At 46.0% G+C, this 27,454-nt stretch overlaps 2 protein-coding genes across 12 annotated transcripts in view; one reads left to right on the forward strand and one right to left on the reverse strand.

Moving 5' to 3' along the window:
• The window catches only part of LOC144114935 (FAD-dependent oxidoreductase domain-containing protein 1-like), a 57,094-nt gene extending 48,401 nt beyond the window's left edge, over positions 1-8,693 (reverse strand). The window contains exons 1-3 of one of the 2 annotated variants that reach the window (XR_013311166.1): positions 7,994-8,519; positions 7,254-7,383; positions 7,078-7,177 (exon numbers count right to left, since the gene is read on the reverse strand). Coding sequence is in view for 1 of the 2 variants with exons in the window: in XM_077648966.1 (XP_077505092.1) it covers positions 7,078-7,177; positions 7,254-7,383; positions 7,994-8,335 (572 nt within the window). In the remaining variant the exon portion in view is untranslated. Of the gene's footprint in view, positions 1-7,077; positions 7,178-7,253; positions 7,384-7,993 lie in introns of both variants that reach the window. The other variant, XM_077648966.1, reaches the window with a different exon arrangement.
• A 10,253-nt stretch (positions 8,694-18,946) lies between these two features.
• LOC144114939 (uncharacterized) overlaps positions 18,947-27,454 on the forward strand; it is a 145,920-nt gene continuing 137,412 nt past the window's right edge. For 5 of the 10 annotated variants that reach the window (XM_077648968.1, XM_077648973.1, XM_077648977.1 and 2 more), the window contains exons 1-4: positions 18,955-19,124; positions 20,817-20,991; positions 21,460-21,649; positions 21,743-21,815. In XM_077648968.1, coding sequence (XP_077505094.1) covers positions 20,877-20,991; positions 21,460-21,649; positions 21,743-21,815 — 378 coding nt within the window. In that variant the 5' untranslated portion in view covers positions 18,955-19,124; positions 20,817-20,876. Of the gene's footprint in view, positions 19,125-20,816; positions 20,992-21,459; positions 21,650-21,742; positions 21,816-27,454 lie in introns of all 10 variants that reach the window. The other 5 variants (XM_077648972.1, XM_077648976.1, XM_077648970.1 and 2 more) reach the window with 3 other exon arrangements.

The raw sequence follows: 27,454 nt of genomic DNA on the forward strand, positions 1-27,454 counted from the left end.
GTCTACAGGAAGCTGGGACCAAAGTGGTGTGTTGCCTCCGCCAAGGGGCCTTAAAGGTCCAAACGCTCGGCATCGGCTCAAACAACAGGATCCCCTTTTCCCCGGACATGGCGATGCCACGTACGGCTAGGCACGGGTGCTCGGGTCCGTGGTGATGCACTGTTCACCATCATCCCCTTGTGGGGATGTCCCTGCGGATGCTTGGGAACCCGTGGTGTCGCCACTCACCAACGCCTGCAAGCTACAGACGCCCCCCTGCGGGGACTTCCTTCTGTGAGTTTACTGCGATCTGCGGGTGGCCGGTGGTGTGACCAGAAGATGCCGGCAAGGAAGGCTTCGACTTGGTGAAGTTTCGAGAAGCGAATACGCACCACGAAAGCAAGAGGCCTAAACAGCACGGCGATTGCCAGCAAGTGAGTGTCTGCTTGTGCGTTTGCCAGGCCCAAGCCTGCCGCCGAAAACTGATGCGAACCCTTCAAGCTGCGATGATGGTTCATCACCCGAAAACCGAATCTGCATCACTAAGAACCGTTTAGACAGCGGCAGCCTTGGCTGTACTAGAATTTAATGAGGGCGCACGTGGCATCAAGGGAGAGTCTGACAAGCTAGAACTAAAACACGGAGTACAGACGATGAGGCACGTCTAGCAAGCAACCCATCAAAGCATTTCACGAGCTAACGCAAGGGCGATGGACAGCTCTAAAGCTGAAAAAAAAAAAAGAAAGCTTGAAGTATTTGCCACACAGCAGCGTCGTGTTAAGAGGAGGGCCCGACCTATGCAGCAGGGCACTTTGAATAATTTTTTCTTCCCCAAAATAAAATATCATGTTCTAAAATATTTGAACTAATTTTTCTCAGTTTGCACTTTCTGGGAAAACTTCTAAATCACATTTCCGTTAAGACAACTATCATTTCCAAACTGCATTGACAAAAGCTGCTTTCGAGGTGTTTCTTGGCTGAAATTTTCTCAGGAACATAATAAGGTACTTGTCAGGTAGCTGAATATTTGTTAACACAAAATATCCTGAGATGTCTGACATATAATGACCACAAAAAATCGAATTTTATTTTTAGAGAGATGACATTCTTACAGAAATGATAAAAGAAACGTGATTGGCCATATCCTACACTATAAACCATCTATACGATATCTAATCACAAACAATTAGTATATCTCCGTTATTTTTGAAGTGATACTTTTCCTAAGCTGACACACCTGATTGTATGACAGCTATAATTTTTTTTCTGTTTGAGCTAGGGCACTGAAATTTTGAATATAGTCAAATGAAAAGAAGATACACCATCCCTAAAAATTTTATCACATTTAGTGCAGTAGTTCAAAAGTTGCCTCTTCAGCCTAGCATCTCCCTATAAGGGGTATCTCACGGGCCCATGGAAAAACTGCGCACAAAACATCAGCATGCCCTCACCGAAAACAGCTTAAATATATCCACTGAGCTGGTAAAGGATGATACCTTAAACATTCATGAAGGAATGCACATGCGGAAGCTTTTATTCCCGTACCACACAGAAATCCATTACATCTGCCACTGAGGCAGCCTTGCAGCTAGTAGCGAAGGCCTGAATTGTCTATTACGTCCTACAGTTGGGCGAATAAGCGAAGCACATCTAGCGCGCACCCAGTTTCTCCAACGGTAGGTCCCGGGCTGTCTTCAGCAACATCGTCAACATCGCTTGCATTGGATGACGTTTCGCAAGTGACAGAGGTGTAGGCATTGAATGCTGCGGTAGAGGCATAAGTGCCGCGATAGAGGCATAACCACCGTGTGCCTGGCAGGCGCCTCCACCATGGATGGATGAATGGAAGATCGCAGCTTCCCCTTTGAAACGCGGTGGTGGTAGTTGCCACCATGCTTGGCCTTTTTTCTTTCTATTTATTTAATGATGTTATAAACTGGTCTAAAAATTTGCCATTTCACCTCTTTGCTTTTTACCCACCAATCTTCCAATCATTTTTTGCTGACTTCCACCGCAGATTGATTCGCATGACCACTTCACTTTTTCCATCTTCACCATCCTTCCTTTGTTCATTTTTTATGTATCCGCAACTCGTTCTTAACAACAGACATGACCATCGTTATCTCTAACCCACTAAACCCTAGGACCTCAGGGAGAGTGACTGTGCCTGCACTGACACCCGGATGAATACCCTAATATTTAAGCACAAGATGTGGCGCTATGTCAGCGCTGCGTTCAGCGCCATGAGTGACCACTTTTGCCCCCCGAGTGGGTTGGCGGTGATCATAATGGTTCGTAGAGAAGGTAGGCGGAGATGGCTTCCCGCCGCAGCAGACAATTCACACGAATATGGCATATCTCGTACCTGCATGCTGCTGCTTACAGCAGCAGAGTTTCAGCCGGCCAGTAGCTAGCCTGACACGTTTCTTTCAATCGAGCTGAAAACTTGACCGAAAAAGTTAGAGGGGTGGAGACAGCAAATTTTTGGTTGGCATGTTCTTTGTTTAAAACGTTGCGTACTGCTCCAGGACGCGAGATAAACGCTGCGCAATTCGTTTATGCGTGGTAAATAATTTATTATTGCACTATTTATTTCAGTTTTGGTTTCTGAGCGCCAGGGTGTGCTACGACGTCATAGTCAGGGAAGAGCAGCATAAAGGAAGGACAGTTCAGGGAGAGGCCTTAGCTATTGGATCTGCACGCCAACAAATGTACCGGAAGTCACGTTCTTTCTCAAGGACTACAGGGGAGTAACGCTGGGCGCAGCAGCGCCGTCTGCTGTAATGCCTGCTGCGCATGCACAAGCGCGCTGAAACGGCAGCCAAGTAGGGTGGGAGCAGGGGGAAGCCGGCTTCAAAAAATTAACCGACACTGAGGCAGTGATTGAATATAGAGCGTTAACACAACTAACATAGGTTGCCAGTTCGAATTCGCTGCGAGCTAGACTCTTACTTTAAGTTTATGCTGCACGAAATGCCGATTCATATGACACCATCTGGAACATTTTGTGGAAGACGGTTGGCCCACAAATTTTACACGAATGTCGGGACTAAGTGGCCCGACAGATAGATATATATATATATATATATATATATATATATATATATATATATATATATATATATATATATATATATATATATATATATATATATACACACACTATCAGTTTGGTTTTGAATTGTGATGCTCGGGCATCGTGGTGCCGCCTGCTAGTATTTTATTCCATTATGTAACCACCTCGGTTACCATGGCAACCACTTGGAGGCCACCATCTTGGATTCTATCTGTGGAATCAGCATAACTCGGAGGCTCGAAATGCGACCAGTAGAGCTAACGTTCTAAAAATGTTGGACGTAACGGCTCTCCAGAGTTCTTTCCTTCCTCCATGAAGAGCAGCAATCCTGGTCACATGGGCCCCAAAAGTTGTGACGCACGGATTGCTGCATAGCCTGCTCATCATAGCCACTCCTTTCGAAATGCTGGCAAATTGGTAGGTACTGCGATATGCTGAGAAAAGCCAAGCGAGCGAGGGACGACACCAGAGTCCTAAAACGAAGCGGCTCGCTTCTGCCGATCTCAATCAGCATACTGCATATGCCAACGCGGCTTTTGCATTGTATTTCGTATTGCACATTATTGTTGTTTGTTATTGTTTTATTGTTATTGTTTGCACAGATTATTCAGCAGGCCAAAAGTGAATTCCTGGAAATTCAGAAGAAAAAAAATTATAGACGACGTCGTGGCTGAGAGCATTTTTGCGCACAGCTCAAGTTCGCAACTTTGCAATGACATGAATCCAGATTTTAAAACCATGATGGATATATTTTGAGTGAGCCGCCGCGGTGGCTCAGTGGTTATGGCGCTCTGCTGCTGACCCGAAAGATGTGGGTTCGATCCCAGCCGCGGCGGTCGCATTTCGATGAAGGCGAAATTCTAGAGGCCAGTGTACTGTGCAATGTCAGTGCACGTTAAAGGGTCCCTGAAAAGGGTGTTTGAGGTTGGCTATAAAATGCTCGCATTAAGTAGAATACAGGCCAACGAGCGTTCATGCCACGTACAAGACCTCAAAAAAGTTAGCCAATAATTTACAATACAATTTTAAAAACTCCCGCATCCGCACCTAGCGGCGACCTGCGGTGCTGGGCTTTCGCCCGAATCCACGCTCGTTACGTCAGCATCCGTGCTCATTACGTTATGTAGCGCTCGATATGTCAGCAGCGGACTGCCAGCATACGTTCATGCGCGTTGGCAGCCAGCGGAGGAGGCGAGTGCGAGGGGCCGGTGGAGGAGCACCGACATTTCAGCGTGCAAGAAGTAATGAGAGGAGAGGGAAACGCACGAAGACACGGAAATTCAAATTTTCACTACAGATAGCACAGCTTCTACGAAGCGCATCTAAAAAATTCTTGCTGGAGGATGTTTGTGAAGCGGCGTCCTTTAGCATCCTAGGCACATCACACCTTTGTTGAGACCCCCTTTCACAGCCCCTTTAAAGAACCCCAGGTTGTCGAAATTTCCAGAGCCCTTCCCTATGGTGTCCCTCATAGCCTTGAGTCGCTATGGGACGTTATACCCCCATAAGCCATAAACTATTTTGAGTGGTAAAAGTACAGGTGAGAAAGAATATGTCAGGCTTATTTCCGCCAAGGTGAAGTTGCCGATTCTTAGAAAAAATTCTGAAAACTGCAAAAGTCTGGAATGAGACTATATTCAAGGATCTTTTTTTCTCCACAGATATAGAGAAAATCTCCTTAGAATTTTCAGAATAGGTAAGCATCTCGGTGCTAAATGAGTTTTCAGCCTTTATATATGGAAGCGCAACACTGCCCTAAATCTGGCATTTTTTAGAGTAGTAATGTCTCTAGAAGGAAGCGAAAAAGAATACCAAAGCCCAGCCGCAGCAGCTGAGTTTCAATGAAGGCGAAAAGCAAAGGCGCCTGTGTGCTGTCGACCAGGTGGTCGAAATTATTCCGGCCGCCCTCCACTACGGTACCTATTTCTCTTTGTTCTTTCACTCCCACCTTCCTCCCTTCCCTTATGGCATAGTTCAGGTGTCCACCGAGATGCGAGTCAATTACTGCATTACTTCCTTTCTTCAAAATAAAAACCAAACCAAGCACAAGTTGCATTATATTGTTTCCAACAATGTCATCCAAGCTCAAAGATGTAGCTAATCGAGCTTCGGCAGGAGCGCCTAAATTAAGGGGAAGAAGCAGCAAACACACCCTCCGCTGCTCTAAATTTTCCCCAAATCCCAAGACTACGACCTTTTCTTCAAGAGGGAGCACACCTAATTACATTTTTATAGCTATGCCTTGCAAGCCAAAAATACTGACCTTTTTCAGTTAAAACCGAATTTCGAAAAGTAAATTCAGTGTACTTTATCGGGTTTTTTTCGGTTTAAACCGATAAGTCCAACCCCTGTCTATATTGTACCACTGTACTCTTGAAGTCAGCTGGCGACATTCCAGAGTTTACTCAGAAGTGGGAACTTGACTCTTTTCGTTTTCACAAAGAATGCGAGAGTGTCGTCTGGAAACGAGACCTCTTGGTTGGAAAACAACCTTTGAGGAGAAGCTGACACAGATTTCGGCAAATGGTCCATTCAAAGCTCGCCGCTCGTCAGCGCTCAGCAGACGATATTCTGGCAGATGTGATGTGCAATATACGGCCATATACGCAGAAACTGCCTTATCTGCATGTATGAACACCACTGTCAAGTAATATTTGCATCATAATAAAATGCAACCTTCAGTTTTTTTTACTCAGGCTAGGCCTAATCGGCCAGCCAATCGTAGGTAATCACCCTGACGAAACGTGCACTCTAAAGACACGTAATCCCGAGGACGTCGATCGGCCTCCACCATGATGTGTTTAATGCTAGTGTTTTCAAAGCAAGAGAGAAATGGCCAGCAGCACAAAAACGTGCGGAAGAACATCGCCAGACCAATGGTGGCTAGCATACATGGCATGAAAAGTACGCCATGGAGGTCCGTGTTGCGACGATCCCATTTTTATATGTCCAATAACTGAATACTTCGAGCCGTAAAGAAAGAATGCCACCTGACAATTATAAGTGGGCTTCAACTGACCTTCATATCTTTAAATGGCGGTGACAGCTAAGGTTATGCCTCCCTTCGATTGCTGGTGCACAGTACCACCCAATTCAGAAGTAGCGCGTTTGGTGCAATTTTCACTATTTTTATCACGATGGCATAGCTTATATAGTTTGGTGCAAAGGTAAGGTCAGTGTGCTGAGGCAACTAATTTCAAACCACTAAGTGCTAGCACAAAACCATGTCAGCCAAAACTAGTACTTCTGAGGCTGATGCGTGGCACTTCCAGTTGTGTCATAAGGCACTTACGGGACCTGTGCTGCTTTGAATATGTGGGGTGAGCACACCTCTAGCCTCACCTCTACACAGCTCTGGAGTTTTAAGGGGTGCAGTATTCCATAGCGTGTCTCAACAGCAAACAACACTGTGGACAAAGGCTATAAACATTAGCCCCGTAATGCCCAGGCACTGAAAACAGATAGAAGTTATGAACTTCCATGATTTAATCAAAAATGAATTTTTTTTGCAGAAATGTAAAAAACTCCACGATTTATTAACAAAAAAATGTAATAGCTACTTTAAATATATCTAATTTCAATGATTTCTGAATGTCTAAGGACCATAAAACTGCCCGTAAATATGCAGGTACATAGACTAAGTCTGACTAAGATCAAAATTCAAACCTGCTTTATCATCTGCCAAAGCAGCATTATGAGCACATTAAATTTTAGGCTGTTTTGGCATTAAGGTTAGACTGATCTTTCAGCAGTCCTCCAGCATCTCTGGAAGCTGATGTGTTCACCTTGCTTTGATAAACATGTTGGAAAAAACCGTTTCCCCAAGTATGTTAGCAATTCATGTAGTTCTGCAAGCACAAAAGAAAATTATTCAAATTTTTGTTCCATATATTCCATATACAGGTAAAACGTGAGGCATTACAGGGTTAATAGGTGAATTTTGCATGACATGTTCTGAAAAAAATGTTTTTCTGCATGTCAAGTTTTACAGCCAGCCTGTGAATAAACACTACAAGACTTACTCTTGCAGCTCAGCATTTTTCAGCATTTGGTCCACTCCTTCCTCAGAGGCAAGAAACAGGTAACCATGTGGTTGAAACCGTATATCAGGAGGGTCGAAATCTGCAGATCATGAAGACTCATTTAAACCGCGCTGCGATTATTACTGTTATAGGCCATAAAATACAGGTGAACTCACCTAATACACTAAGGTTCTGTTTGACGTTTCTCAGAAACTCGGCACTGAACATAGAAAGCTGGATGTTCTCCGGCAATGAAAACTGCTGCCTAATTCCTCCCACTGACAACACAGTGGATGATCGGGTGTACTGCGAAAAGTAAGATCGGTTGTACCAGTTATTCACTCTGAGCAGCGTAACCCAACGCAAACAAGCGTGCACTAAAAATTGGCGATCAGGGCCGGTCACAAATGACCAATTCGAGTTTTCAAAAGCAATCGGAACCAACTGATGGCCAAATGGAATAAGTTGGATTCTAAATGATTCCAACTGTATTTTTGGAAGCTACTCCAAATGGCTGGGGGGGTGGGGGGGGGGGGGGGGGGGGGGGGGGTTGAGAGACCGATGTACCACTGTCAGCACGCTTAACACGAACGCTCGAGCGCGTGTCTTCCACTGACATGAGCGCCGCCGCTGGGTCTGAGATTATTCTGTGACAATATTGGGGCGGAAGCAGGGCACGAGCTGTCTCCAACTGCAGCAAACACACCGTGCAGCATGGTTTCTAACTCTGCGCCCTTCGCTCAGGGGCTGTAATATCAGTGCAGGACGCGCAATTGAGCGTTCGTGTTAAGCGCGCACTGACGACGGTACAACACGAAACCCGCGTCCTTTCCGTGCAAAGCACAGTGCCAAGAAATTGAGGTCTTCGAAGCGCCAACCAAAATCATGCAGAGTTGCTGTTCTGCAAACTACTCACCGTCAGGTCACGCTCCAACACGGCCAAACTGAAACTCTCGGGAGCTCGTTGCTTGAGCCAGTAGGCAACGGACGAGCCCATGATACCTCCACCAACCACGAGAATGTCCACTTCTTTCGGGAATAGCGGCTCCGGTACCTCAGAGCCCTTAGGCTTGAAGTAGCCTCTGAACTCATCCCGAAAAATATTGAATACCCTACGTTCCGGTGAGATCTCGCCAACAGAAGAACTGACCTTTTTTCTACCATCATCGCTTGAACATCCTCGCACTGAAGGTTTACACTGGCACAAGCGACTGAAAGCTGCGTTAGCCCTCTGCAATAACCTAAGCGGGGTCATCATTCACATGTGTGAATAGCATACGCTTTAATAATTAACAGTTGGCTAGCTGGGCACCACACCGACCTGCTTAAGGAACTGTAGACGCGACAGATAGCGCATCACCCGCCCCAGCTTCCACAAACACCAACTTTAAGTCCAAAGAGCAACCCAAAGCACATGTTTCCTGCTCCATAGAGTAATATCTGACGGCGGCACACCGGCTGCACTGAAGCAACTGAAGCGTCTGAAGTTGATGCCCTAGAGAAAGATGATGGTGATCACAGCATATGGTGTACTCAGCTGACGGCACTCTTGCGGTGCCCCACGTTCGGCTGGAAAGCACACGTGCAGAACCGCACGTTCGGTTGGGATAGAGTGCATAAAACATTCTAGTACACTCTAGCTGGGACGAGCCATAGAGGTTATGGACGAGTACGACACGATGGATGGATGGACGAATGGATGGATAAGGCTGAACCCTTTAAATCGAATTTGTGAAATTTTACTCTTGTCTTGATTTTAGCCACCACCAATCAGATAACCTTCGCTTGGTTACTTCTACCCGTTTAAAATCTACTTTACCTTCACTGTCCTTAAACCCCATAAATCAGCCCCGCTGCTTTCCACTGTAGGATGAAGACCTTTACAGAAAAGTATCAAGTGTTCCCCTACAATTATCATAGATATTTTCTTTGGCGATTTCCTGAAAGCACAAACCCTGAATACCGAAAAGAAGCCATCCGCCTGGCGGCTGAGGCCGCGGAGAATCAATGTATTCTCGCGCGCTTTTAGGTACGGAGTCCCGGCCCCCTGTTCGGGCCTGTGTACCTGAGTAGGGGAGCCTCATATATTGGTGGAAACAAAGTTTTCAATCAATCAAGTGTTCAGCAGTTTCCTCCTCCTCTCCGCACGCTACGCACAACGTGTCTATCTCGTGGTACCTGACTGGTCCCGTCTGGTCTCAAACAACAAAGAGCTTCCCCTACAATTATCATAGATATTTTCTTTGGCAATTTCCTGCTCAAAGATCCTGTATGTTCCCAGTACCGATTTCACCAGCATCCCAGTTTTACACTGAGCTTTCTGTGTTTCTTTAACCTTTTCCTTCACCAATAATTCCTGATCCCCTTCCCCCCACCCCCCTACTGCTGTCCAGATATTTGCTTGTCAATTTTCTAGTTCGCTTTCTCGAGTGCGCGCCACCGCGCCACCGTGGTAGTATAGTGCCTAGAGTGCCAAGTATATTATAGGCACTATAGTGGTAGTGAAACCGTGGAGACCGACGGTGGAGCGCGGTGCAATCCCGTCGTGCAGCGCGCGCTAGCAGACGTCGCGGGCAGACGACGCTGCTGGCGCAGATAATTTCACTACACAGTGGCCGATAGGAAGCATCGACGAAGAGAAAAAAAAACAGACGAAGCATCACAAGTGGGCATATTTTAAAGAAATGTTGAATGTTGTAGCGGCTGCAATGCATTTATTTGCGTTGCAATCACGCGCAGCCACCGGCCAGCGAGCCATATGGCCTTTTCCTTGAGAAAATTGAAGGTTTGTCAATATTTTTAGTGCAGCAAACGGCAGATACGGATCATCCGGCTTGCCTGCACTTTATTACATCGTATACTTTTTGTCAACATGAGCCCAGATTAAAAGATATATCAATAAAGCGACAATGTGGGAGCTGAGATTGGATTGAGGATCTCAGATATTTTCGGAAGTTACTCTAGCTGCTCGGGGTACCCGAGTTCGAACACGACCGCGGCAGCCGCGTTTCGATGGAGGCGAAACGCGAAGGCGCCCGTGTGCTGTGCGATGTCGATGCACGTTAAAGATCCCCAGAACCTTTATAAAAAATTGCGCATTCTAGTCAAGGCGTAAAACTTGATCACTTCTGTCGTAATTCGGCATCCATGCTCCCCGCAGCCCACACCTCGAAGCTCACGTCCCTGACGAAAATGCAGGAAGCTAACCATGCTATATAGATCTGCGTGTAGCTAATTGCGGCTGAAAAACACCGTAAGTATTACTATAAGCTGTTAAATTGGCCTTGATGGCTAAACTAAGCCTCCATGGTCAAAATTTTGAGTAAGCAAGGCATTGTTGTTTGAATCGGCTTGCAGAGGCGCAAAGTGCTGAAGCAAGTTAGTTGCACATTCAGGGCAAGGAAATCTTTTCTGACAACACACCCAGCGCCACAAAAAATTAGTCGGCTGTCACTTTTTTTGTCTGCACAGCCCTGATGATCGCTCAGGCCGCTATGCTCCTCGAGCACTTCTACAGCAGAAGCCAAGGTTCCATCATCCAGTAAACTATATATCCACAAGTTCAGCTATTCGTTTGGGGACATGGATGGTTGCAAGGGGGCTGTCACTATACTTGGATGGTCATTGCAACCGAAGCACTGGCGCGAAATCCCAAATACATTCTCCCTGTCTTGGCTTAGGTTTGTAGTCAAGTACTTGTATTGCAGGGGTGTGGTCAGGTATTTTAAAAGCGCCAGTGTGCTTTGCAGCGTTGCCTGCAGTCCAAGGCTGGGTATTTTACAAGCGACAGCGTGCTTTGCAGCGTGACACGCAGTCGCCATTATCACACGTGCTTGCACAGACATCACTTAAGAGCGTTAGCTCTTATTCATCACGTTTCTCGATTTCTTGGGGTCTGCTAGCTATAATCCCTCTTCGGCATGAAGTCCGAGGAATTGAAGATCGCGGCCCCCGAAGTGAATCGATATAGCAGCCCAATTGGTGATTGATTGGTGACGCCATTAGTATATCGAATTGGTGATTGATTGATGAGGTCACTGATTGTGTGACGCCATAATTAACTAGTCACGTGACTATATTTAACTGCTTATAACTCAGTAATTTATGAGGTCATCATGAAACGAATCGGATATTTGAAATCCTCTAGGTGAGTAGAACTCGTTAGACACCAATACTAAGTAATGAAGTTAATATTTATATGGTTAGGCTTAAATTTAATTGCTTATAGTTAATTAACCGATGACGTCATGATCTAACTAATGGCATATTCGTAATTGGCTCGATGAGTACAGCATGCTAGACACCAATATCGCCTTATTAGGTTAATATTTAGTTATGGTTAGGCTTACCATGGCGGCCGTGACGTCAGCACTCAGCCGCTGACAATTTCATACCTCATGGCGACCGGGCAACTACCGCCTTGAGTATAGTGACCTATAGCCTTGAGGTAAGGAAAAATGGCCCTCCAAAGAGTCGAAAAACTTTTTCGGCCCAAATTGGTCAAAAATATCCGACCTCAAGGCGGTAGGCGCCCGCTCGCAGTGAGGCATGGAAAAGTAGCATAATCACGTTGTAATACATCGCATGGACGATAGATTGCGCTACCAAACAGCTAACGCTCGTTACTTCAACCTATTCCAGGGGGTGGCGGCATATTTTTGTTTTCAACACAACGAGGCATCGAGAGTCGCACAAACAAACCACGCATAAATTCCAGCCCGCTCCTGTTGACAAATGCATTGCGCTTACGCAACGCATTTACGAGAAACCCGAAGACAGTACAGCTGCTCAGATCATCGGCCAATGTCTCTGTTCTCAAGATATGTAGCTCCTTCGTTCCCGCTTCTTTCATGTATTCAAAGAATGCATTTTTAACGCATGGGTTGTAGGCAGTCCATAAAAAACAAATACTTGCATTTTCGTTGTCACTCATGGCAGAAAGTAGGGCTAAATGAGTGCGGCGCAAGGAGCGTCTTAACACACCACCTTTCTTTTTTCCGGCGTCTAGTGTTTGCAGCGTCTGTCGACCCAACGCAACGCCACACAACGTCAGGAACGATGTTAACCACCCTAACGATGTCGACACCCGCCGCGGTGGCTCAGTGGTTAGGGCGCTCGACTACTGATCCGGAGTTCCCGAGTTCGAACCCGACCGTGGCGGCTGCGTTTTTATGGAGGAAGAACGCTAAGGCGCCCGTGTGTTGTGCGATGTCAGTGCACGTTAAAGATCCCCAGGTGGTCGAAATTATTCCGGAGCCCTCCACTACGGCACCTCTTTCTTCCTGCCTTTTTTCACTCCCTCCTTTATCCCTCCCTTACGGCGCGGTTCGGGTGTCCAACGATATATGAGACAGATACTGCGCCATTTCCTTCCCCAAAAACCAATTATTATGATTATTATTATGTCGACGGAGCCGACTTGACTTGGATGTGGCTCAAAACAATGCCTCCTACAGAACATGCCTGAAGAGTCTCCTCGATTTCAATGGGCCCCGAGAGCGCCTCGACAATGCGCAAACTGGCCGCTAGGCGGCGATAAAAGATGACCCTCCATTTCGGTTTGCAACGGCTGGGAGATTGTGATGCACGGCGCCCGATCATGCTGTTTCTTCCTTTTGTCGGGTTTTGAGCAACAACTTTTATTTTTTAATGATAAAAAAACAAGTTTTTGAATGTCTCAGAGTGAAGCAAATTCTTAAGAAGCCTGAACTGACTTCCACATAATACTGAAAGATTATCAGTTTCGATTTCGAAATCTGAAAGCGTGCTGTGCACGCCGTTCTATCATGCCGTTAGGACCTTTTGTCTGCTGCATAACCAGTAAGTTTTGGACGGTTTACAACAAAAGCATTATGTTCGAAACATCCATATTGCAACAAGTGCTTGAAGTGGCTAGAAATGCCGCAAAATAAGTATTTACACTGCATGATGCATGGTTGTATTGTACTGTTGCCAATGGCAAGAAATCAACTACTTCGGACAAGCAAAAAGGGAAAATAATCCATGAGATAGAATGAGAACCGGGGGAAGTCCGGAATTACTTGAGCTCTGAACTGTAGCCAGGTGACCCGTGGGAAAGGACGACTGCCTGGCGCTCAATCGATGGAAGCCGAAGACGTCGCGGTAACCTGCCTGTGCAGTCGTTAATTGGCCCGCAGGGGCACATCCCTCATATCTAATGTTCTTAGAACATTGCGAAGCGCACGTCTGTTACAATCTTGCTGCGGAGCATTGCGAGAGATGTTTCGATCGGGTGAAGCAGATCTTGGAGGGCCCAGCCTGCGCTGTTTCTGGTCATTTTTCCGACGAGCCTTCGCCTAACGGTACCTCTTTGAATAACGTTGACAAATTCCAAATAAACCCATGCCCCTTTTCTCTATTATTTCCGCAAGAAACACAACTCGCTAGGTTCCTGTGTAATGCACACGCGCACAGTGGCTTTGGGAGTAACACGTACAGCAGGCCTGACTGACCGGATTTCTCGAAATGACAAGCACGTACGTGCGTTGATGAAATGACAACTGGAACAAGGGGAGTATCAGACATGGCGAGCGACTTGTGAATATTAAAAAAAAACTGCGCTTGAAGGCACAGACACGAGCGCACTTACAAGGAAAAAATGGCATGCGTCGGTGCGATGAAGGCGGCGGAAATCGTTTCTTATTGCAGTTTCAAGAATTTTCGGGAAAAAGGTTTCTTGTTGTACTTACATCTTCGCAACTGCGTTCTTGTCTGTTATGTCAAGTGCATGGTTTGTTAGCAACAGTTTGATGAACTTCTTGCATATAATATGCAGTAGTGCTTCCCTGTGGACGCTATCCTAGCTTGTTCTCACAGGTCAGCTAGGACAGGCAAACTCGCGATTTTATTCAAACTAGTTGCAGAACAAGCATGTGTCCAGTGTCCTTTTAAGACGCGTTCGGTCTTTGAGCGTGATATCGACAAACTTCTTGAGGCCATGTAACACTCTTCGGAGCGCTGACGTCGGTTAAGACTCCACCCCTGTCTTGGTGGGCAGTCAAACTGTGTACAGTAGCATTTCCTTGGCTGGAAATGCAACTACAAACTGCAGAATAATTTGATGTTTTGCTTGGCTGCCAGTTTTTTTCCTCTAATTACTTTGAGCCGTCTTTCCCGGAGTTCTAAGTCGGCAGGAATTGCATGGAACGAAACGCCGGGCTTCTTGTTTCGCTGGCTGAACATGCAAACCGGAACGCAACAGCAACACATTTTCGCTCGCTACTCCCTCCAGCAACTGCAGTCATCGACGCGCTACTTGTCAAACGGTAACACTAAACATACCACACAATAATATAAGAAACAGCGCACCAGAAGGCATACTTTTTGCTGCAACGGCAATCACAAGAAAATTCTGTGCTTCCTGCGTGTCGTCTGCTAGGATGGATGGATGGATACGGCTGAAGCCTTTACATCGGGCGGTGGCTCAAGCCACCTAGCCATGTCTTGGTAAATTTTACTCCTGTCTTGCTTTTAGCCACCAATCAGATAACCTTCGCTTGGTTACTTCTAGCCTCTTAAAATCCACTTTCCCTTCACTATCCCTAAACCCCAATGCCTTGGGTAAGTCAGCCCCACTGCTTTCCACTGTAGGGTGAAGCCCTTTACAGAAAAGTATCAAGTGTTCAGCCATTTCCTCCTCTTCTCCGCACGCAGCGCACAAAGTGTCTATCTCCTGGTACCTGACTCTATACGTCTTAGTCCGCAAAACTCCAGTCCTGGCCTCAAACAACAAAGAACTTCCCCTACAATTGTCATAGATATTTTCTTTGACAATTTCCTGTTTAAAGGTCCGGTATGTTTCCAGTGCCGATTTCGTCAGCATCCCTGTCTTCCACAAAGCTCTCTCTGTTTCTTTAACCTTTTTCTTAACCGATAATTGCTGATTTGCCCCCTTACTGCTGTCCAGATATTTGCTTGTCAATTTTCTAGTTCGCTTCCTCCATTTCGTGTCAACATTCTTTATATACAGGTATCTGAAAACTTTCCTAGCCCACTGCTTTTCCTCCATCTTTCTCAATCGTTCCTCAAATGCTATCTTACTGCTAGCCTCTCTGCTCTCGAAAGACGCCCATCCCATATCACCCTGTACCCCCTGATTTGGTGTATTGCCATGTGCTCCCAAAGCTAACCTCCCTACTCCCCGTTGCCTAATTTCCAGCCTTTCTTGGACATCTGGCCTCATACACAGGACCGCATTACCGGAGGTCAGGCTAGGGACTATCACCCCTTTCCAGATCCCTCGTACCACCTCATACCTATTGTAATTCCACAGTGCCCTATTTTTCATGACAGCTGCATTCCTACTAGCTTTATTCATTACATATTTTTCATGCTCTGTCAGATACTCAACACTGTTATTTATCCACACCTCAAGATACTTGTACTCATTCACTACTTTTAGCACGAACTCCTGTATTCTATGCTTGCCGCCCTCTTCATTAAATATCATTAAATATCATTAATATCATGACAGAGAATCATCTGACAGCGCCGTCATACGGCGGACGCGCGCTCTACGGCGGGCAGAAAAACCTCTGACGCTTCAGGCATGTTCTTCAGGCAGCCGCACTGCCTCCGTGCCGGTGATTAGGAAGTGACGTCAAATACTACACGAGTGGCACGTCCACTTGCACCTCAGCCGAACGTGCAAAACATTCTCAGAGTGCCGTTGCTCTTTCTGCCCTCTGTTCACCGTGGCCTCTGAGACTCTCACAGATCTCAGAGGCCATTTTTACGAGCGGCCGACGCCAACGACTGCAGTCAGCAATTTGTACAGTTAGCGACAACCCCTTCAGTAACAGCGCGCAGGACCGGCGTTCATAGCGACGGTGGGCAATGCGGGAACCACGACCATGCTCATGAAATACTGCGACTGTGCTTGTGCAGGTTTGTCAGACACACCACGGCGTTATGCTCGCTGGTTTTGATGCATACGCTTTAGAGCAGCTAGAGTGACTTCCGAAAATATCTGCCGACGATTCTCAATCCAATCTCAGCTCCCCATTGTCACTGTATTGATATATCTTTTAACCTATGCTCACGTTGACAAAAAGTATGATGTCATAAAGTGCAGGCGTGGCAGATGAACCGCATTTGCCGTTCGCCGCACTAAAAATATTGACGAACCTTTAATTTTTTCAAACGATCAAGGCACAGCGCTCGCCGGCCGGTGGCTGCATGATTGCAGCGCGAATAAATGCATTGCAGCCGCTACAATATTCAACATTTCTTTAAAATATGCCCACTTGTGATGCTTCGCGTTTTTTCCTCTTCGTCGATGCTTCCTATCGGCCACTGTGTAGTGATATTGTCTGCGCCAACAGCATCGTCCGCCCGAGACGTCTGCTAGCGCGAGCTGCACGACGGGATTGCACCGCGTTCCACCGTCGGTCTCCACGGTGGCGCGCACTCGTGTCGTGCTCGTCCCAGCCGAACGTAAGGCACTGCACGAGTGGCATCCAGCCGAACGTGGAGCACCGCACGAGTGCGTGGAAAACTCCACGACTGCCGTCAGCCGAAGAAACCATAAACTTGTCATGGATGGATCACTGCTTGTCGCATCGATGTCGATGAAGAGGGCTTTTTGCATTCATTGGTTTGGATCAACGTTTTTGGAAAGCGGTTTGGGTACTACGCCAACGAATGAGTATCAAAAAAAGTATTAAAGAATAGCGCTGAGAAGTATGGCCCTAAGCTGCTGTCATTCATCCTTTTTATTTAATTTGAATAACAGCTTTGTCGAAGTTTCGTTAGCTCCTCAAATCATGCACCAAATGGTTCCCAAGTGCCGCTATGATGCAAATATGATCCACTAAGGACGTGGATTGCTTAATTGCATTTTACATACCACCTGCTAATTTATAAAAGGAGAACAGATTTAAAGTACTGTGCTTTCAAAGTTAAGTCCTCACGCTTTTACTGTTCCTAATATAGTTGTTCAGCTCATGCGCAGACGTTTCCAGCTACGGAATATGTCGTGGTCTGAACGACCTGTACTGCATGCGTGACTACATATGCGTTTGACGCAGCCTACCACGTCTGGCGTATCTAGATGGTCTATAGGCTCTCGTGCACATGTGTAGGCGTTTAATCATGCTATTAGTTGAATGTCCGTGCGCTAATTGAGTGAGGGAGCTCAATACGCAAGTGCAGTGCTGGTTAAATCGCGAACGCAATCATCACCTTTTGCATCAGCAACCGGTGCTTATAACCGTATTCGTGATCTGTAAAGTCCTGACAAAGATTTGATAATTAAGGGAATTATGCTCAACGAATTGGTAGCATGCATACTTCAGCTGCGAAATTGTCATGATTCTCATAGTTCAACCGTTCATCGTGTTATTTTCACCCTTTGCAGGATGACCAGGACCAGGTTGACTTGATCTTGGAATTCCAGTCGTCTTAAAGCAACTTATCGAGGTGCCACGTGCTTTCCTTGCCCCAGAAAATAAACTATAGAAATATACTAGTAAAAGTGAATGGACATTCTGACTATTAAAATGGAAGATCTCACTACTTCGTGTAACACATGGTGTTGCGGCTAATCTGCGAACAGGAAAAGTGCCTTGTAGATTCACTCGTTTAACCTGGGAAAACGGTACGATAAACTGTTTTCGCAGCCATGTGTGCCCATGAGACAGAGAACACGCATTTGATAACTAGATGTCAGGTATGTGTATTCGATGCTTTGCCATTTCTTGCCTAGCACGTTCTCGATAATGATCATAGAACTCGCAACGTCCAGCAACAGAAAAAAAAAAACGCTTTTGACGTTTCCAGTGCATGCATGATTGCGCCTGTCATTGGAAACTGCACAGGTCAGAGCACGAAAGACGAGCAGAAAATATCTTGCGTGAGTGGGAAATGTCGCGAATCGAGTTAGGGCAGTCTTCCATAGCTCTGCACATGCGGTTATGTGGCAGATTGGTTGAACATGCAACATGTGATGTCCTAACGCGAATGATTTGTTCTAGCGTTGTTCGGGAAGCACCCTGGGCGGGTATTTTTTATCAGAGCTTTTGCTACAGTTGCTCGAGGGCGTCCTCAGGGTGTGTGCCGTTTGAAAGGACTGTGCGTGAGCACTACATGCCAATACTGCATGACTGACAGTTCGAGTAGCACGAGAAATGGACACCGACTGTCCCGCGAGCTGCAGTGCAGTGCCGGCTGCACATACCGAAAAATGCTTCGGTAGCTACGCCTCGCAACAACGGGCCCATTCATTTTCTTTGCAAACAAATCTGGTTGGGAACCGTGCTCAGCTAATGGAATGTGCATGCATGCAGGTATTGGCGCGCGTTCGAGTACGTGGCGGCCATTTTGGAAGCGTCACACTGGTGTCGTGGTTGGAACAGCGACCGGGTTGAATAAAGCAAAATGTTTCTTCGAATGATTGAGCACGCAATGCTGTTCACAGTGCGCCAAAACCAAAAGCTCACACTGACGCTACCTGCTGCTTTATTTCAGCTTATTGTTCTTGTGAGAAGAGCTGCCATAGAGAGGCTAGTGCATGCGCGATTATGCAGGTAGTTTGGTGAGTAAAAGAGTGTCACAAATTCTTCCGTTAGGATGGTTTTTTGGACCCACTACTACGAAAACGAAACCAGAAGTTGAATATCGGGCTGCTCTAAAGATTAAGCAAAGCGAAAACATTATAACATGGCAACAAGTTGCACAATATGAGCGTATATGTGCACTTACTGACATATACGCAGGGAACCTGGGTTTGAGATAATTCGCCTTGCGATGCACAAAGCATTGAAAGGAAATTTGCTGGTGCCAGCCATACCAGCCTGACACCCACTGCATTCTTTTGCCATGCAGCGATGCACTATGGGAGGCACTATACGTGACGTCATGGTTTTCAGCTATTAAACGCTGCATCGTCCCTGTTCGCCATTTTGGATTGGAGTTGGGGGAGTCGTCCTTTGAACTAATTGTCAGAAATCTGCCTCCATCCGCCCCTGCAAAATTCACAAGAACAGACACATCTTACTAAAATACAGAACCCATAAGGACGGGCCGAGGTACGTAAATATTTTTGTGTTGTATCGTTGCTCTAGTACGGAAGGGGCGCGATTGAAAGTTGGCTTTTTGTATGGGTGGTTGAAATGCGGAATAATGTCTTTCTTGAAGTTGCAATTTGCGCTCCCCGTGCACCATTCTTCCTTGCACAGGACGTCTGTGTATTGAAGAGAAGTCTGGCTGAGTTAGGTGTGTGGGGGAAAACACACAAGTTTTTTTATTTTTGAGCCTGCAAATCTAGGCCTAATCGCACCGGGGCCTCGATTCATTGTAAGGACCGTAACGGTCGTCGTCCTTTCCTTACACCAGGTAGGTAGCTTTTCATGCCCTGTGCGTCATTTGCGCTGCGCGTGGCATTAGGTTGCTGTTATGCGTCGTATTATTGGACCTGTGAGTATGAACTGAAGTTACTCCGATCCAGAGCAGTGTAGCTTGTAACACGCAGTTCCGAGTTCGGCCTTTTGTCACTGGGGACACTGCGCACGCATGACGTTTTGGAATGACATTGATGTTGTGGCGCCTTCTTGTGCATTAAGTTTTGTGGCCCTGAGCAACAGGATTTTTCGGAACACTCGGAAGAGGTGTAATGAGAGCGATGAATCTGCGTGTGCGTATTAACGGTCAGGGCGATCGGCCTCGCCTCACTGTTGCTGGGTGCATTGACTTGTCCGGTAGCCTTACATTGGGGTCTGCTGTATAAATACACATGCCCGAGTGTACTGCAGCCAACCCTGCTTTTTTTTTTTTTGACATGCTTCGCTCTGCGAATGAAATGTTTTTCCCTTTGGAAGAATTGCTAACTTGCGCTTTGTCATTTGAGTAACAACTAGTAGCGGTAAGCTTTGGGCGCTGCGGAAATGCCCTGGAAATGTTCAGGGATTGCGCATGATGGAAACGAATTATATGCGTGCGAAGAATTTATCTCTGAGATTGAGTGTTCCGACGATTGAAAGCATTTGTGAAGGGAATAGTAATGTGGCTGCACGTGAAACCCAGGAGAGGCTTAACGTTTAGCCGGACCGCTTGTTATTAATAGAGCCCTATTAGCTTCAAATTTGCTTGGGCAGAGGTATGAACTTAATCAGTATCGCGATGAATAGCTGTTTTAGCTGCTGGTAGGGCGGAAAAAATGAGTTGAAAGTCGGAAGGCTCGCGAATGGCAGTCGTGGAGTGGCAAAAAGTGCTGCTGTAAAATGCGTAGCACTTTCTGAAATGCCCGAACATGAAGTAACAATACTTCTGTTGTATTGTTGGGAAGTGTGATACCAGGGTTAGATCGAGTGGACTAACTGGGGTTCTGTAGTCATGGCTGTCTGACACCCAAGCTCTTGTAATCATTGTGGTTCGGGTATTCTGGCACTGGAATATACGTGTGCAAAACCAGTGATAGTGAGACTTGAGCACTTCTGCTTGAGACCATCACCCTTTGCAGTGAAGGCGTGCTGATTTTAGTAATTGTCTGGACATGGATTTTTCACTAATGAACTGTAAAGGTGTTGCTTAAACTTGCTAGCTGCCTAATTTTAGGATGTGTAACTACAAATAAATGCTTTGCACTTTCGGAGCTGCACAGCTGGTTTTGCATCTGCTTTTCCTCCCCATAGCTTGTGTCGGGTGACCAGGCTGTAAAAACAGCGACATATATGTGGTCGGGTGTCTTAATTGTAACAAAGGTTGATTTCTTGAATTCTCAGGGAGCGGACCGTTCCCTGGGTGCAGTGCAGCAAAGTGCTCAATGACTTCTCCTCGTCAGCATGTCCACGGTTCCGGGGCTACCTTCAAAGGGGGAGAAAGGAAAGCCAAAGTATCTGGCATTGGACATAAATAATATCTACAAAGGAAAAAGCTTAGAAAACCCAAAAGCCTCGGGTGAGTCAGCTGAGGTGTTGTTTGAGCATTAAGCACCGCAACACCGCAAGCTGTTTCAAGCAGTTGTTATATTTTCATCAGGGAGTTGTGTTAGCACTGTATTTTAGGGCCACATTATATAGCATTCACATTTTTAGTATTGCATTGTGGTCTACCTTGATAGGCCAGTTGATGGGTGTCTGCTTATCTTCTGCATAATCACCTGATTTTTTTTTTGTGTAAGCTGTGTGGGTTGAGCTGTGACGTGGTAGAAATAAAGTTATGCTGGTTTGTGTTTAATGTATGCAGTCATTGTTATGAATGCACATGAGGTAAATCTGTTTCTTGAAGACTGATTGTATGCCCTCATTGTTATGAATGCACATGAGGTAAATCTGTTTCTTGAAGACTGATTGAGCTCTATGCTGAGTATACTATTGATGAGGGAATAGGTATGGATGTGTGTAACATTTGTATTCGTATTTACAGCGGCCCCCAAACATGGCTTACAGTCATTGGGGAAAGTTGGTGCGGGGAGGCGCATGCCACCTCCTGTCAACCTTCCAAGTTTGAAGAGTGAGAACAGTGGAAACAATCCTAATATCAGTTTAGTTCCAAGTGGAGGCCAAGGATGGGGGAGTGCTGGAAAAGAGAAAGGAAAGTCGCCCGAAGAAAACAGGTTAGGGGCTCTGTGGTGTTTTTTATTGGCTTTAAATTGTGTGCTCACTCTGAACAAAGCATGATATTTTGGCGTTTTTGTTTCGCTGTGTAGCAGTGGCCCACAGCAGCAGTCGCAACACTCACAATCACCTACTTCGCATTCACAAGGACAGCCTGCATCAAAGGTATGTCTAGCGACCAGCTTTCTTTCCTATATTCTGCAGGCAGTGCTCGGTGCAAGAATACGCTAGTGTTCTTCCACCATGGACTGGGTGCAGTTGCTACTTTAGATATTAATAGTTGAGGGAGGCCTTTCTAAGTACTGTTTGTGGTTTTTGAGACTGAAAATGATCTGTCGGGGCGACTTTTGCTGCTTTTCGAGATATGTTTGCGAAAGCAGTCCTGTAGCTTGGTTGGGTGCGGAATTTGCATCTTATAATAGTGCTTGACCAGAATGTGCAGTAGTAAAGGTATTTACTTTAGTTCCACAATTCTGGTATTCAGTCTTTTGCCATTCCAGACTGCAGGTCTTATGTAGCCATCAAGGTAATGTCTGCATGTCTGAATGGATAAAAGGTAGCCAAACTAGTCCCATACAGTTTTTTTTTCTTGTTTCTTTGGTGTATCTTGCGTATTTTCCATGCAGTTAGCTGGCTATGTGAAGGGCGAGTCTCTACTGACTTTAGATAATTAGGAAATTTTTGCGAAGGCATTTGCTGTGACTCATACGAAGGCATTTTGTGACCCATTAGGAAACCTTTAATTTTTAGCTGCATATCTTTTTATATGTTGAGGTGGCATTTTTATTGCAGTGTTGCATCTTTGTTTGGCACAATAAGCATTTGGCATGCTTGAAACGAGCGCTCTACAGACTTAAAGTTAGCAGAGGTGAGGGATCTGTGTACATTTCGAACAACTTTGTGTGCAGTGTTAGCTGGCTTTTGGGATTAACTGCTGGGGTTCCATTCCCTTCTTGGTGTTCCTACCTGGTGTTCCGAACCGAAATTTTTCTGCTGGTTCACTGCGTGTGGTGTGGTATTAAAATCTCGACAAATTCCGCTGACCACATCGGAGAGAACCTTGTTTGCTCACTGCATCATGCCTCTCAATACGATTTGCGTGTGTGAAACAGCAGTGACGCATACTGGCATGTGAAGTTCAAATTTGCATTTTTTACTCTGCCATCAGCTCTGGCTTATTGCCGTGTGCTTAAAAAACTAAGCACTGCCTAGAAGGATTCTCATGGACTTTGTTTGGCGGCATCTGACAAGGGAAATAAACCCACTCTGAGGCCTGCAGTCACGTTGAAGTAGCTACGACATACCGGTTTCATCGCATTACTGGAGAAAATGGCAGCTTCGAAAATCTCCCCTGCGAGGTTGACTTTCAGTCTGTCTGTGTGAAGAAGCTTGTTGGTTTAACAAATAAGACGTAGCTGCTATAGACAGTGATATCTGTATTGTAAAAGATTTTTTTGTACCCTTTTCTAATCTCCTTATTTTAAGGGCAACAGCGCTCGAAGACGTGGACGGTAGGAGTGTAAACATGGGACGAGTTCTTTCACGCTGTTGCCCTTACAGGAAAGATGTTACTTGGAGAACTTTATTTTTTTGTAATATTAATGCTAGGTGAATGAAAACTGCACCACTTGTACAGCTTGACATTCTTTCCAAATCTGTTCTTAGTTCCAAGGTGGCTTGATGCCTTCATGTTCAGAGTGCCATGCATACGTGAAAAACTGTGCTTTTGTGCAACTACTGGACATAGTGGCAAGCATGGCAGAGCAGTGAAAAATGGTTTTTCTTGTTTCCAACACTCCAGTGAGTACAGCTAAGCAAAAATAGCGTTCATTTGGCATGCACAATTTTGAGAATTTTATATCTTCGTTTTTCAGTGGCCGGTGCCTGAATAATTTGTTTCATCCCTAAAAGTACTAGATTGCATCAAAACCCAGATACTTTAATCCTGCACACCTTAAAGTTATGCATGCCAAATTTGGTCCCGAACTACAATAAGTACCTGAAACTTTGTGCACAGAAGCCATGCTAGGCCTAAAATAAGTTGAGAAAAACTATTGAAAGTTGGAAATTGGACAAAATGCAGGGCAAGGGACCCTATACCTAGCGGTTGGACTTTTAGGCTCTAAATGATAACTGCATGGCAAATTAAATTTTTAAAGTTTGGTTTTTACCAAAGATCAGTATTCATTCGTGCACGCCGCAGTTAGCTGCCTGTTGAGTATGTTTGGTTTAATGGGGGTTTAATGTCCCAAAGCGACTAGGGCTATGAGAGACTCCATAGCGAAGGGCTGCGGAAATTGCGACCGCCTGGGGTTCTTGAACATCCACTGACATCGCATAATACACGGGCCTCTAGAATTTCGCCTCCATACCGCCGCTGCCGGGATCTAACTTGAGTCTTTCGGGTCAGCAGCCGAGCACCACAACCACTGAGCCACCTTAGCGGGCTACAGTCGAACCCCACTACAATGAAATCACGGGGTGCGCGAAAAATTTCGTTGAAGCGGAAATTTTGTTGTGTGCGAAATCAGCCCAAGAAACTAATATCCGACTGCACTGTTCAAAAATATCATTTATTTCTAAAAAATTCGGTCATCTTGGCTTGCGTCCTTTTAGTGGACATGAGCATCGTGAGAGTTTCACACTTGGTCAACAACTGCATCGCGATGTCGTCGTCATGCACACCAATGAAAGCACGAATGGTGTCAAATGCGTTTCAATGAGTCCGACATTTCTGAAGCATCGGAAGCATCTCCTCCGCCAAAGTTAGGCTTAGCTGCCGTGCATTGAACGCTGCTTTACTTGGCAGCAAGTTCCAACATCATCGCAACTTCCTGCATTTAAAATCTGGTTCTTTTTTTTTTCAGCATTTATTGAAATGAGAGATTTGCAAAAGCTTGCAGAATGCGTAGTAAGAGCTGCACGTCACGAACAGCAGGCGAGCTATGACCGCTTTGTGCACTAGCAGCTGCTGGCATGGCCGAAATTGAACCGTGTAGTTTAAAGGCCCTGTGAAGTGCTTTGTTTTGGTGGTGAAAATGTGTTTTTGTAGCGGTAGCTTCATTACGGTAGCATTTCAAACCTTCAGCATGGCGGCGCCGCCACCTGTCGCTCCGCCGCCATGCTGTCATGTGGTTTGGTCACGTGGTGCGGTGCAGCTGCCGGCAGCGCGGCGCCGTGGTTGCTCATGTGGTTCGTCATGTGGTTTGTCACGTGACCAGCCACGTGGTGCGGAGCAGCTGCTGCTGCCGGCGGCGCGGTGCGCCGGCGAAACCGAGCTGCCAAAGCTGTGCGCATGCACCGTTTCAAGTGGGATGAAGACGAAGAAGGAACGCCCAGCGATACGGAGCAGCGAAGGACTGACTTTGCAATTCAACTGAGCAAATTCCACTGAGCCAGCTGTTGCTATCGCGTCACTCCAGGTTTAACCAGAGTTAAACCACCAGAGTTAAACCACCGCCAATTTTTTATTTATACTTCCTAGCTATCCTTGGGGAGAAAAAGCATAGGCCTACTGGCTTGCACAAGCCTATTGTGAGACGCCGCGATTTGATGCATGAAAGAGGAAGGGTCAAGGTTGCTGTCAAAAACACATCTGGGTCCGTATTTCGAGTTTGTCATAATAAAAAGCGCCATAATCTGCTGCAGCAGCCACATCTGATCGGTCGAAACGCCGGAAGTGGATGTGGTGGTTCGGATGCAGCGAAAAGGGTTGAAGAAACTGGACGGTGATGTCAACACATAGCAGCAGATGCTCAAGGACAACGAACATGGCGGCGCGCACCTTGAAGCGGAGCCTTCGAAGTGAACTTGTCGATGTTACTGCATTTTTCGGCACTCAAATTTGCTTTAAACTGGGTATGGAGCTTTTGCTTAGTCTTAGTTTGCCTATAACAAATCGGATGAATGATAAATTTGGCCCGTTTTTTTTTTTGTTTCGTTGGATGTTTCGGTAGCTCCTGGGCGTAACGAGCACCGGTTTGTTGTAGAAATTGTTCTCTTCATTGAAACCGGATGGCGCCACTGTCACCGGATTTATCTCGTCTGCGTACGTTGAATATTGCAACATAAACAATGTTCCGCAAAATGCTGGCGTTTATGGCACGCAAACATGCATTTCCTGTTCTAGAACTCTCTATTAGCTGTTGAAGCGTCCTGCATCATGATCATTTGTAGTGCCTGGCAGCGTGAAACCGCTCATGTGCATGGATAGGCGATATGCTACTACACCGACGCATTTGGCATGCCAGATGTGGTTTCTCGGCGTCCCTTATGGTTCTCGATCCACTCTGGTGTGGCTCTGCATTGAGCTCGCGAGTTAGCTTACAAGTTAGTTTTCTGGCATCAGTGTGTGCGCTTCGTACTATGGCGAACCTATGAAAACTTTGTCTGCGAAGTCTCCCAAACATATATGAAGAGAAACACAACAGCATGATTTTTTTAATGCACTTATTTTATTTGCTGCAGAAAAATTTAAAACCTAACAGCGGCATCTCGCTGTTCTTGCAGTGCCTGCATAAAAATGAAAAATGTAAATTCCCTCTGCACAACCGTCCGATCACAGCATCAACTTGCATTCAGCGATGTTGCAGATGGCAAGTTGTCACGGCATCTTGGTTCAGCACGACACGGAGCGTGCATTGTGCATCGAGTGAGTGCATGCCACAAATTTTCCTCTCCGTTCCCTTTTACCCTCAAGATAATGTAAAATGCAGTGTTATGTGAACAAGATAGCTGCTTTTTATTTAGCATTGGTGATCTACGGCTTTAGCGGCTGCGTTCTTTCGCTGCAAAGCCATACGTAGTTGCTTACGGTATTTTCTTCAAGTACACCTCCGGTTTTACGATGCAGAAAAAGGGTATCTGAACTATTGGTTTCTTTATGAAGTCCATTGGATAAATAAAACTTTGGTTTTAACCCTTTACAGTGGAATCAGATGTGCAACTAAACTTGTGGCTGAATTTTTCTTCGGTTCCTTTGGTCGCGTTCGAGTTCCTGGCAAAGAGCTATAGCACTGCTGGGTGTTTTGCTGCGGCAACTGCAACGCAGTGACATCCTGGCTCCGCTTAGTCGCAACCGAACTGACCCGGCGTTTCGACCAATGGGGTGTGGCTGCTGCAGCTGATTAGTATGCTTTTTTTTTATTGTGACATAAACTCGGAATACGGACGGCATATTTTTAATGAAAATCAGTTTTTGGCCCGCATTTCCATTTAAAGTACCACCAATTCCCCTGTTCAGCTATAGTGCATCTCCTCATGATTGGAAAGGAAGCCAGCTGTTGGGCTTCATGTTTGATTTGCCTCATGGCTTCAGTACTGATGATGATGATTATGGATTTTTACGGCGCAAGGGCATCTATGGCCGAAATGCACCATGGCACAAGGTATTTTCGACTTCTCAAGGAGGGGTCAAAGACCCATTTCCCAAGCATTTCCCAAACATTTCACCCTAAATAAGCTGAGCAGCAGACTAGGGGAAAGCTTGTACCCGTTGTATCACCGGTGGGTACCCGGCGCCACTGGGGATCGATCCCTGCACCTCCCGCGTGCGAGGCATATGCTCAACCCCTTGGCCTCCACTGTGGCTGTATTTTGCCATGTTGAAAGCATAGTGACCTGCTTTTTGTATTGCTAAGTGAGGGCCATGATGCCTTGTGAAAAAAAGGGCCTTGCATTGGTCTTTTTGCAATATCACCTTCTTGAATTTTTTTGGCATGTCCTTACGGTGCAGACGAACTGTGCCCATATTGTCCGAACCAGCTTCTTTGAGGGGACGAAATACAGTAAAAGCTCGTTAGTTA

This window comes from Amblyomma americanum, chromosome 1 (assembly GCF_052857255.1).
Source record: "Amblyomma americanum isolate KBUSLIRL-KWMA chromosome 1, ASM5285725v1, whole genome shotgun sequence".
Classification (NCBI taxonomy): Eukaryota; Metazoa; Arthropoda; class Arachnida; order Ixodida; family Ixodidae; genus Amblyomma; species Amblyomma americanum.